Source organism: Oncorhynchus nerka, linkage group LG15 (genome assembly GCF_034236695.1).
Source record: "Oncorhynchus nerka isolate Pitt River linkage group LG15, Oner_Uvic_2.0, whole genome shotgun sequence".
NCBI lineage: Eukaryota > Metazoa > Chordata > Actinopteri > Salmoniformes > Salmonidae > Oncorhynchus > Oncorhynchus nerka.
In genome coordinates, this window is record NC_088410.1 from 18416127 (window position 1) to 18426126 (window position 10000).

Here is a 10000-nt window from a genome sequence, read left to right on the forward strand (position 1 = left end):
GTGGGTGGCAGGCCGGTGTGTGTGTATGTGTGTGTGTATGTGTATATGATCTATATCACCTACATCTGCGCCAGTATCAGTGGGTGGCAGGCCGGTGTGTGTGTATGTGTGTATGATCTATATCACCTACATCTGCGCCAGTATCAGCGGGTGGCAGGCCGGTGTGTGTGTATGTGTATATGATCTATATCACCTACATCTGTGCCAGTATCAGTGGGTGGCAGGCCGGTGTGTGTGTATGTGTGTATGATCTATATCACCTACATCTGCGCCAGTATCAGTGGGTGGCAGGCCGGTGTGTGTGTGTGTATATGATCTATATCATCTACATCTGCGCCAGTATCAGTGGGTGGCAGGCCAGTGTGTGTGTATATGATCTATATCACCTACATCTGCGCCAGTATCAGTGGGTGGCAGGCCGGTGTGTGTGTGTGTATATGATCTATATCACCTACATCTGCACCAGTATCAGCGGGTGGCAGGCCGGTGTGTGTGTGTATATGATCTATATCACCTACATCTGCGCCAGTATCAGTGGGTGGCAGGCCAGTGTGTGTGTATATGATCTATATCACCTACATCTGCACCAGTATCAGTGGGTGGCAGGCCGGTGTGTGTGTGTGTATATGATCTATATCACCTACATCTGCGCCAGTATCAGTGGGTGGCAGGCCAGTGTGTGTGTATATGATCTATATCACCTACATCTGCGCCAGTATCAGTGGGTGGCAGGCCGGTGTGTGTGTGTGTATATGATCTATATCACCTACATCTGCACCAGTATCAGTGGGTGGCAGGCCGGTGTGTGTGTATGTGATCTATATCACCTACATCTGCGCCAGTATCAGCGGCAGGACAAAGGCCTCTGAGGACAGGTATCTCAGAGTGGACTGGGCCGGTCCTGGTAGACTGTCCACACACACAGCTGTTACATTAAACACTGTAGCGCTGCCCACGAACGGACCACAGCTGGAGGAGGGTTCGAACCTGGGGGGGGGGGAGATAGAGGGAAAGAGAGGAGGGGGTCTTACTGGTGGAGGGTGATTCTAGTAGAGAGAAATAGAAGAGAAAGAGAGGAGGGGGGTCTTACTGGTGGAGGGTGATTCTAGTAGAGAGAAATAGAAGAGAAAGAGAGGAGGGGGGTCTTACTGGTGGAGGGTGATTCTAGTAGAGAGAAATAGAAGAAAGAGAGAGGAGGGGGGTCTTACTGGTGGAGGGTGATTCTAGTAGAGAGAAATAGAAGAGAAAGAGAGGAGGGAGGTCTTACTGGTGGAGGTTACTTCCGAGGGTGATGACTGCCATGATGAGACCCAGTAGTAACATGAAGTGGAACAGAACTGAAGAACTGGAGGCACGAAACATTCTCTGGGCCGGAACACAGCATTGGAGAACTGTCAACTGGGAGGAGGAGAGGGAGAGAGAGAGAGAGGGGGAGAGAGGGGCAAGAGGGGGAGAGAGAGGGAGAGAGAGGGGGAGAGAGAGGGAGAGAGGGGGAGAGAGAGAGAGAGGGGGAGAGATAGAGAGAGAGAGAGGGAGAGAGAATGAGAGAGAGAGAGAGAGAGAGAGAGAGAGAGAGAGAGAAAGATTGAGAGAGGGAGAGAGAGGGGAGAGAGAGGGGAGAGAGAGGGAGAAAGAGGGAGAGAGGGGAGAGAGAGGGGGAGAGAGGGGGAGAGAGGGAGAGAGGGGGAGAGAGAGGGAGAGGGGGAGACAGATGGAGAGAGGGGGAGAGAGAGGGAGAGAGAGGGAGAGAGAGGGAGAAAGAGGGAGAGCGAGGGAGAAAGAGGGAGAGAGAGGGAGAAAGAGGGAGAGAGAGAGGGGGAGAGAGAGGGAGAAAGAGGGAGAGAGGGGGGAGAGAGGGGGAGAGAGGGGGAGAGAGGGAGAGAGGGGGAGAGAGAGGGGGAGAAAGATGGAGAGATGGGGAGAGAGGGAGGGAGAGAGAGGGAGAAAGAGGGAGAGAGAGGGAGAAAGAGGGAGAGAGAGGGAGAAAGAGGGAGAGAGAGGGAGAGAGAGGGAGAAAGAGGGAGAGAGAGGGAGAGAGAGGGAGAGAGAGGGAGAAAGAGGGAGAAAGAGGGAGAGAGAGGGAGAGAGAGGGAGAAAGAGGGAGAGAGAGGGAGAAAGAGGGAGAGAGAGGGAGAGAGAGGGAGAAAGAGGGAGAAAGAGGGAGAGAGAGGGAGAGAGAGGGAGAAAGAGGGAGAGAGAGGGAGAGAGAGCAAGGCAGAAGTGAGCAATGAAACAGTGAGAGATGATGTGTTGAGAGAAAGAGTTATGTAAATAACAACAACACTCACCTTCTTAATGTAAAACACGGCCATGAGTTTGACTGTCTCTATAAATGGCAGCATAGGACAGTAGAACACTCCTACCCAGGTGACCGTCTGACTGTACACCAGGTCTAGAACATTGAACGGGATCAGGAAATGCTGTTTCCCCGACAACCGCGCCAGCCAAGACGATGGGTACCTGTCCACAAACCACCTACAAGGAGAGATGAAGGGACGACAAGATGAAGGATACTGCTAGAAAACATCCAAAACACTCGTAAGTTAAAGTATTGTAGCAACCCAACACCTGGCAACCTTGTCAAGAAGTTTGGATCCCTTTATGCGACAGCTAAGTTGTTGTGTTGACAGTTGCTGGACCCGGCTTCAAGTCCCAGTTGGTGGACAACACACCAAAAAATTGTCTACAGTATGAACTGATCTGAGATGATTGGACAGGTGAAAGTGCAGGTTCACAAGTGCTCTGTTCCATTGGGCCAAATACGTTTTCATCAGAAATATTCCTTCAGAAAGCAGAAATATGAACTTACTTTCTAGGATAGACGATGAAGAAGGTGTTGCAGAAACAGGCCAGGAAATCGAACACTGAGAGTTTGTACATCTCTTTACCAAACTGATTCTCCCAACACTGAGGACACACAGAGTATCAAGTCCATTTACTGTCGATGAAGTCCATTTAATGCCATAGGTCTGTCAATATGTCTATATGATCTCTAGTTGTCAACAAATGGTTAGTCGTTATGACTCACTTCCTGTTGGCTGTTTTTGAAGAGGAAGAAGAGATACATCCCCAGACTGGCCAACTTCAGGAAGATACTCCTGGGAGCAGGAGGAGGAGGAGGAGGAGCAGGAAGAGGAGGAGGAGGAGGAGGAGCAGGAAGAGGAGGAGGAGGAGGAGCAGGAAGAGGAGGAGGAGGAGGAGAAGGAGGAGGAGGAGGAGGAGCAGGAAGAGGAGGAGGAAGAGGAGGAGGAGGAGCAGGATGAGGAGGAGGAGGAGGAGAAGAAGGTTGAAGAATTAAGACAATGAAGAGAGAACTTCTTTGATTATCAATATTTATGTATTGATGATGATGATGTTGATGATGAGGATGATGATGATATGATGGTACCAATAAAGATTGGACATGTATGCTCCTACCTGACGAGGGTAGCATTGACCTGGGTGGTGAGGGAGTAATCCTCGAAGGAAGAGATATGGCGGAAGACGTGAGGCAGGAAGAAGTTGACCAGGGTGATGACGATGGGAGGAAGGTAATGGAGAAGCAACCGGAGGATCAAATAGTCTCCATTCTGAGAGAGGGGGAGAGACGGGGAGGGGGAGGGGAGGGAGACGGGAAGGGGAGAGAGACGGGGAGGGGGGAGAGATGGGGAGAGGGAGGGGGGGAGACGGGGAGGGGAGGGAGACAGGGAGGGGAGGGAGACGGGGGGGGGGAGGGAGACGGGAGGGGGAGGGAGACAGGGAGGGGAGGGAGACGGGGAGGGGGAGGGAGACGGGAGGGGGAGGGAGATGGGGAGGGAGACGGGGAGGGGGAGGGGGAGGGGAGAGAGACGGGGAGGGGAGGGGGAGAGGGAGTAAAAAGGTTGCCAAAATAATGAACCCGATAAATTGACTAACTAATTAAATCAATAACTAACTAATACATGCACACTCACACACACACACATACCCTCTCAGCCTTTGAGGCCATGGTGGCATAGTAGATGAGACAGAAGGCTCCGCCCAGTAGAACCAGGACCAGGAAGTGGAGCAGCCCTCGCAGGGAGTAGAGGTGTGCCCACTGACCCAACGTCCTCCTGGCCTCACGCTGCTGGAACCTCTCCTCTTCTAAGTATAACTGGGGAGGGAGAGGGAGAGGGAGAGGGAGAGGGAGGGGGAGAGGGAATGGGAGAGGGAGAGTGAGAGGGAGGGGAGAGGGAATGGGAGAGGGAGAGGGAGAGGGAGAGGGAGTGGGAGGGGGAGAACGACAGGTAGAGGGAGGGAGAGGGAGAGAGAGGGGAGAGGGAGGGCGAGAGGGAGTGGGAGAGGGAGGGGGAGAGGGAGTGGGATAGGGAGGGGAGAGGGAATGGGAGAGGGAGAGGGAGAGGGAGGGGGAGAGGGAATGGGAGAGGGAGAGGGAATGGGAGGGGAGAACGACAGGTAGAGGGAGGGAGAGGGAGAGAGAGGGGAGAGGGAGGGCGAGAGGGAGTGGGAGAGGGAGGGGGAGAGGGAGTGGGATAGGGAGGGGGAGAGGGAGTGGGAAAGGGAGGGGAGAGGGAGTGGGGTGGGAGAGGGAGAGGGAGAGGGAGAGGGAGAGGGAGATTGAGAGGGAGAGGGAGAGGGAGAGGGAGTGGGAGAGGGAGAGGGAGAGGGAGAGGGAGATTGAGAGGGAGAGGGAGAGGGAGGGGGGAGAGGGAGTGGGATAGGGAGGGAGAGGGAGTGGGAGAGGGAGAGGGAGAGGGAGAGGGAGGAGGAGAAGGACAGGTGGAGGGAGGGAGGGAGGGAGGGAGGGATAGAACAGAAAGGAGAAGGAGGGTTAAATATAAAGGTAAAGAAGGAGAGAGAATGAAGAGGAAGAACCTTGGTAGGTAAATTAAAGAGTTGCCAGCCCCGACCATTGCACAACTGAAAGAAAGAGATGATCTGTGTGAACTCATTTTTTGAACGAGAAAGAGACAGAGGAACGGATGCAGAGCAATCATAATGGAGAGAGAGAGAGAGAGAGAGAGATGGGGAAAGAGACAGAGCGTGGTGGTAGACGGAGAGAGAGAGACAGAGGAACGGATGCAGAGCAATCATAATGGAGAGAGAGAGAGAGAGAGAGATGGGGAAAGAGACAGAGCGTGGTGGTAGACGGAGAGAGAGAGACAGAGGAACGGATGCAGAGGTATCATAATGGAGAGAGAGAAAGAGAGTTAGTTGAAAAGGGCAGACAGACTTCCACCCCTAACCTTCAGTTCGTTCCTGATGAAGCTGAGTTTGAGGTCGGCGACCTCGGGGTCCTGGATACAGAAGTCCCACCCACAGAACACCTTGTAGCTCATGTGGATGTTGTAGCGGTTGCCTAGCAACCACGTGTGCTTGTAGCCTACAACCGTCCTGTTTAAAAGAGGTGATTCATTGTTATTGTTTTTAAAGCAGATACTACAACCTTGGCCAGTAACTGTCGTTCCCTGTGGACACATCTTTAACAGCGTATCCTTAGCTACGTCCCAATAATCTCTCCTTCCTGAAGTGTGTACTCGTTCACTACGCCCTACAAATGTAACAGCATTGGATTGGTTTAGGCATGCGCTAAAGCAGTGGTTCTCAAACGTTTTATAGTCCCGTACCCCTTCAAACATTCAACCTCCAGCTGTACCCCCTCTAGCACCAGGGTCAGCTGTACCCCCTCTAGCACTAGGTTAGCGTACTCTCAAATGTTGTTTTTTGCCATCATTGTAAGCCTCCACACACACTATACATTTATTAAACATAAGAATGAGTCTTAGTTTGTCACAACCTGGCTCGTGGGAAGTGACAAAGAGCTCTTATAGGACCAGGGCACAAATAATAATAATCAATAATGTTGCTCTTTATTTAACCATTTTACATATAAAACCTTATTTGTTCATCAAAAATGGTGAATATCTCACCACAGGTTAATGAGAAGGGTGTGATTGAAAGGATGCACATAACTCTGCAATGTTGGGTTGTATTGGAGAGTCTCAGTCTTAAATCATTTTCCACAGTCTGTGTCTGTATTTAGTTTTCATGCTAGTGAGGGCCGAGAATCCACTCTCACAGGTACGTGGTTGAAAAGGGCATCAGTGTCTTAACAGCGTGATTTGCCAAGGCAGGATACTCTGAGTGCAGCCCTATCCATAAATCTGTCAGTGGCTTCTGATTAAATTACATTTGCAATTTCGATGAGGCTGTTGTTCAGATATCGGTGGACTGGAGGCAGGGCATGAAAGGGATGACGAATCCAGTTGTTTGTGTCGTCCGTTTCGGGAAAGTACTTGATTAATTGTGCACCCAGCTCACTCAGGTGCTTCACTATATCACATGACATTGTCCGTAAGCTTGAGGTCATTTGCACACAAAAGAATCATACAATGATGGAAAGACCTGTGTGTTTTCCTTGTTAATGCAGACAGAGAAGAGCTCCAACTTCTTAATCATAGCCTCTATGTTGTCCCGCACATTGAATATAGTTGTGGAGAGTCCCTGTAATCCTAGATTCAGATCATTCAAGCGAGAAAAAACATCACCCAGATTAGGGCTGGGCGATATGGCCAAAATATAATATCATGGTATTTTAAATAAAATGACGGTATGACAGTATTTGATGGTATTTTATGTTTTTTAATAATAAAAGTTCTACATTTGTTTATGAGTAGTGCGTGACCCTTTGTTTATGAGTAGTGCGTGACCCTTTGTTTATGAGTAGTGCGTGACCCTTTGTTTATGAGTAGTGCGTGACCCTTTGTTTATGAGTAGTGCGTGACCCTTTGTTTATGAGTAGTGCGTGACCCTTTGTTTATGAGTAGTGCGTGACCCTTTGTTTATGAGTAGTGCGTGACCCTTTGTTTATGAGTAGTGCGTGACCCTTTGTTTATGAGTAGTGCGTGACCCTTTGTTTATGAGTAGTGCGTGACCCTTTGTTTATGAGTAGTGCGTGACCCTTTGTTTATGAGTAGTGTGTGACCCTTTGTTTATGAGTAGTGTGTGACCGTAGGGTGGCAAAATATACATCTTCCTCCATTCTGATTGTTTTATACTGTTCAATTCAACTTCAACCCCCAAAAGTCATCATTTTCATCAATTTCTGCATTTGAGATCATTTCTCCACTGCCACGTAGGGCTGCACCATAAGAGCAAGTAATCTGGGCTTTATTTTTAACCAAATGTTGCAATTTGACTTGCGATTTAGAGCAAAACACTTGGGTTAACTGTTGGAATCATGGGAATATAATGTATATTCTAATTATATAGTTACAAACCAAACATTCAAATACCGGTATAGAAGTTCAAGTAAAAACCCAAACCGGTCCGTGCATCAATACCGGTATATCACAAAAAACGGTCCACCGCCCATCCCTGACCCAGACAGGCCAGTCGTGTGAGAAACTAGTAAAAACCCAAACCGGTCCGTGCATCAATACCGGTATATCACAAAAAACGGTACACTGCCCATCCCTGACCCAGACAGGCCAGTCGTGTGAGAAACTAGTAAAAACCCAAACCGGTCCGTGCATCAATACCGGTATATCACAAAAAACGGTACACTGCCCATCCCTGACCCAGACAGGCCAGTCGTGTGAGAAACTCGTCATCATCAAGCGGTCAGACAAGTGAAAATTATGGTCAGTAAAGAAAACTTTAAGCTCTTCAATTTAAAAAAAACATGTCAATACTTTGCCCTTGATAACCTGCGCACTTCTGTATGTTGTAAAAGTGTTACATGGTCGCTGCCCATATCACTGCATAATGCTGAAAATACGAGAGTTCAGGGGCCTTGCTTTAAGGATCTGCCCCTTTTTTTAAAAATTTTCACTTAAAATGACATACCCGAAATGACTGCCTGTAGCTCAGGTCCTGAAGCAAGGATATGCTTATTATTGACATCATTTGAAAGGAAACACTTTGAAGTTTGTGGAAATGTGAAATGAATGTAGGAGAATATATATAACACATTAGTTCTGGTAAAAGATAATACAAAGAAAGAAAAAAGAAAGGCCATAATGTATTATTCCAGCCCAGGTGCAATTTAGATGTTAGCCACTAGATGGCATCAGTGTATGTACAACATTTTAGACTGATCCAATGAACCATTGTATTTCTGTTCAAAATGTTGCATCAAGACTGCCCAAATGTGCCTAATTGGAATATTAATAACTTTTCAAGTTCATAACTGTGCACTTTCTTAAAAATTAGAGTGGTATTATTTCAATGTAATAGCTACTGGAAATTGGACAGTGCAGTTAGATTAACAAGAATGTAAGCTTTCTGCCAATATCAGATATGACTTTGTCCTGGAAATGTTTCTTGATACTTACAACCTCATGCTAATCGCATTAGCGCACATTAGCTCAACCGTCCCGTGGGCGGGCCACCGATCTGTAGAGGTCCTTAAGAGGATTCTTCATTAACAAAGGTACCCATTTTCATTGTAGTGTCCAAAACGTCTTTCAAGCTGTCAGGCATTCCCTTGGCAGCAAGAAAGAGCCTCTGGGTGGATGCTGCAGTGTACCCAAGTGGCATCGGGAGCAACTGCCTGCACGCGCATTACCACTCCACTATGTCTCCCTGTCATGGCTTTTGCGCCATCAGCACAGTTACCAACATGAGCAGCAGCTACATTTGGCTACATACAGACCGTTAGTGGAATTCCCGTGAGAGAGTAACGGTTCATGTGATTGGATGAGTAACGGTTAATGTGATTGGATGTTCATTATTTGACTAGGCTCCCTGTGTTTGACATTGTGTTGTTATTTTGCTGAACACTGGATGGTTTCATTTTAATTTTGGCAGTGAAACAAGGCTACTCTGGTGAGAATTTTTGGGGGGGAAAATGGGAAGAAATCACTTCTTTGGGGGCGTACCCCCGACGGTATTGCGCGTACCCCTGGGAATACCTGTGCTAAAAGGACAGTGTGTGTATGTCCTCACCAGAATAGTAAAACAAGGAACCTTTGGACAAGTGGGAACATTTAGAAAATTTAGATTTAGGGTTTAGGATTACAATTAGGCTTAGGGGTTAGGTTTAGGTTTAGGTTAGGGGTTAGGGGTTAGGGGTTAGGTTTAGGGATAGGGGTTAGGTTTAGGGTTAGGGGTTAGGTTTAGAGTTAGGGGTTAGGTTTAGGGTTAGGGGTTAGGTTTAGAGTTAGGGGTTAGGTTTAGGGTTAGGGGTTAGGTTTAGGGTTTAGGGTTAGGGGTTAGGTTTAGGGTTAGGGGTTAGGTTTAGGGTTAGGGGTTAGGTTTAGGGTCAGGAGTTAGCTTTGGGGTTAGGGGTTAGGTTTAGGGTTAGGGTTAGGTTTAGGGTTAGGCGTTAGGTTTAGGGTTAGGGGTTAGGTTTAGGGTTAGGGGTTAGGTTTAGGGTTAGGGGTTAGGTTTAGGGTCAGGGGTTAGGGTTAGGGGTTAGGTTTAGAGTTAGGGGTTAGGGTTAGGGGTTAGGTTTAGGGTTAGGGGTTAGGTTTAGGGTTAGGGGTTAGGTTTAGGGTTAGGGTTAGGGGTTAGGTTTAGGGTTAGGGCTTAGGTTTAGGGTTAGGGGTTAGGGGTTAGGTTTAGGGTTAGGGTTTAGGTTTAGGGTTAGGGGTTAGGTTTAGGGTTACGGGTTACGGGTTAGGTTTAGGGTTAGGGGTTAGGGGTTAGGTTTAGGGTTACGGGTTAGGTTTAGGGTTACGGGTTAGGTTTAGGGTTAGGGGTTAGGTTTAGGGTTAGGTTAAGGGTCAGGGAAAATTGGATTTTGAATGGGAATCAATTGTTTGGTTCCCACAAGGATAGTAAAACAACATGTGTGTGTGTGTCTGACCTGCGGACCACCATGACCAGACTGAGGATGAGGACGGTGAGGGTTCCGAGGAGGAAGAGGAGGGGCGTGTTCAGACACAGCAGGTCTAGTGAACTACGTGCATAGAACCCATAGAATACTGGAGAACGTTCTAGAAAACCCTGGAGGAGGGAGGGAAGAGAGGAAGGAGGGTGATCAAGAGGAAGAGAGAGAGGAGAGAGAGGGAGAAAGAGGGTTAAATCACACACA

General features: G+C 48.4%; 1 protein-coding gene across 1 annotated transcript in view; it reads right to left on the reverse strand.

Annotated features, from left to right (window-relative positions):
• tmc8 (transmembrane channel-like 8) overlaps nucleotides 1–10000 on the reverse strand; it is a 21591-nt gene that overhangs the window by 4018 nt on the left and 7573 nt on the right. Inside the window, exons 6-14 of the mRNA XM_065000669.1 lie at nucleotides 9773–9912; nucleotides 5208–5355; nucleotides 3947–4114; nucleotides 3418–3569; nucleotides 3029–3098; nucleotides 2810–2907; nucleotides 2289–2475; nucleotides 1268–1398; nucleotides 832–987 (exon numbers count right to left, since the gene is read on the reverse strand). Of these exons, the coding sequence (XP_064856741.1) occupies nucleotides 832–987; nucleotides 1268–1398; nucleotides 2289–2475; nucleotides 2810–2907; nucleotides 3029–3098; nucleotides 3418–3569; nucleotides 3947–4114; nucleotides 5208–5355; nucleotides 9773–9912 (1250 nt within the window). The remainder of the gene's footprint in view (nucleotides 1–831; nucleotides 988–1267; nucleotides 1399–2288; nucleotides 2476–2809; nucleotides 2908–3028; nucleotides 3099–3417; nucleotides 3570–3946; nucleotides 4115–5207; nucleotides 5356–9772; nucleotides 9913–10000) is intronic.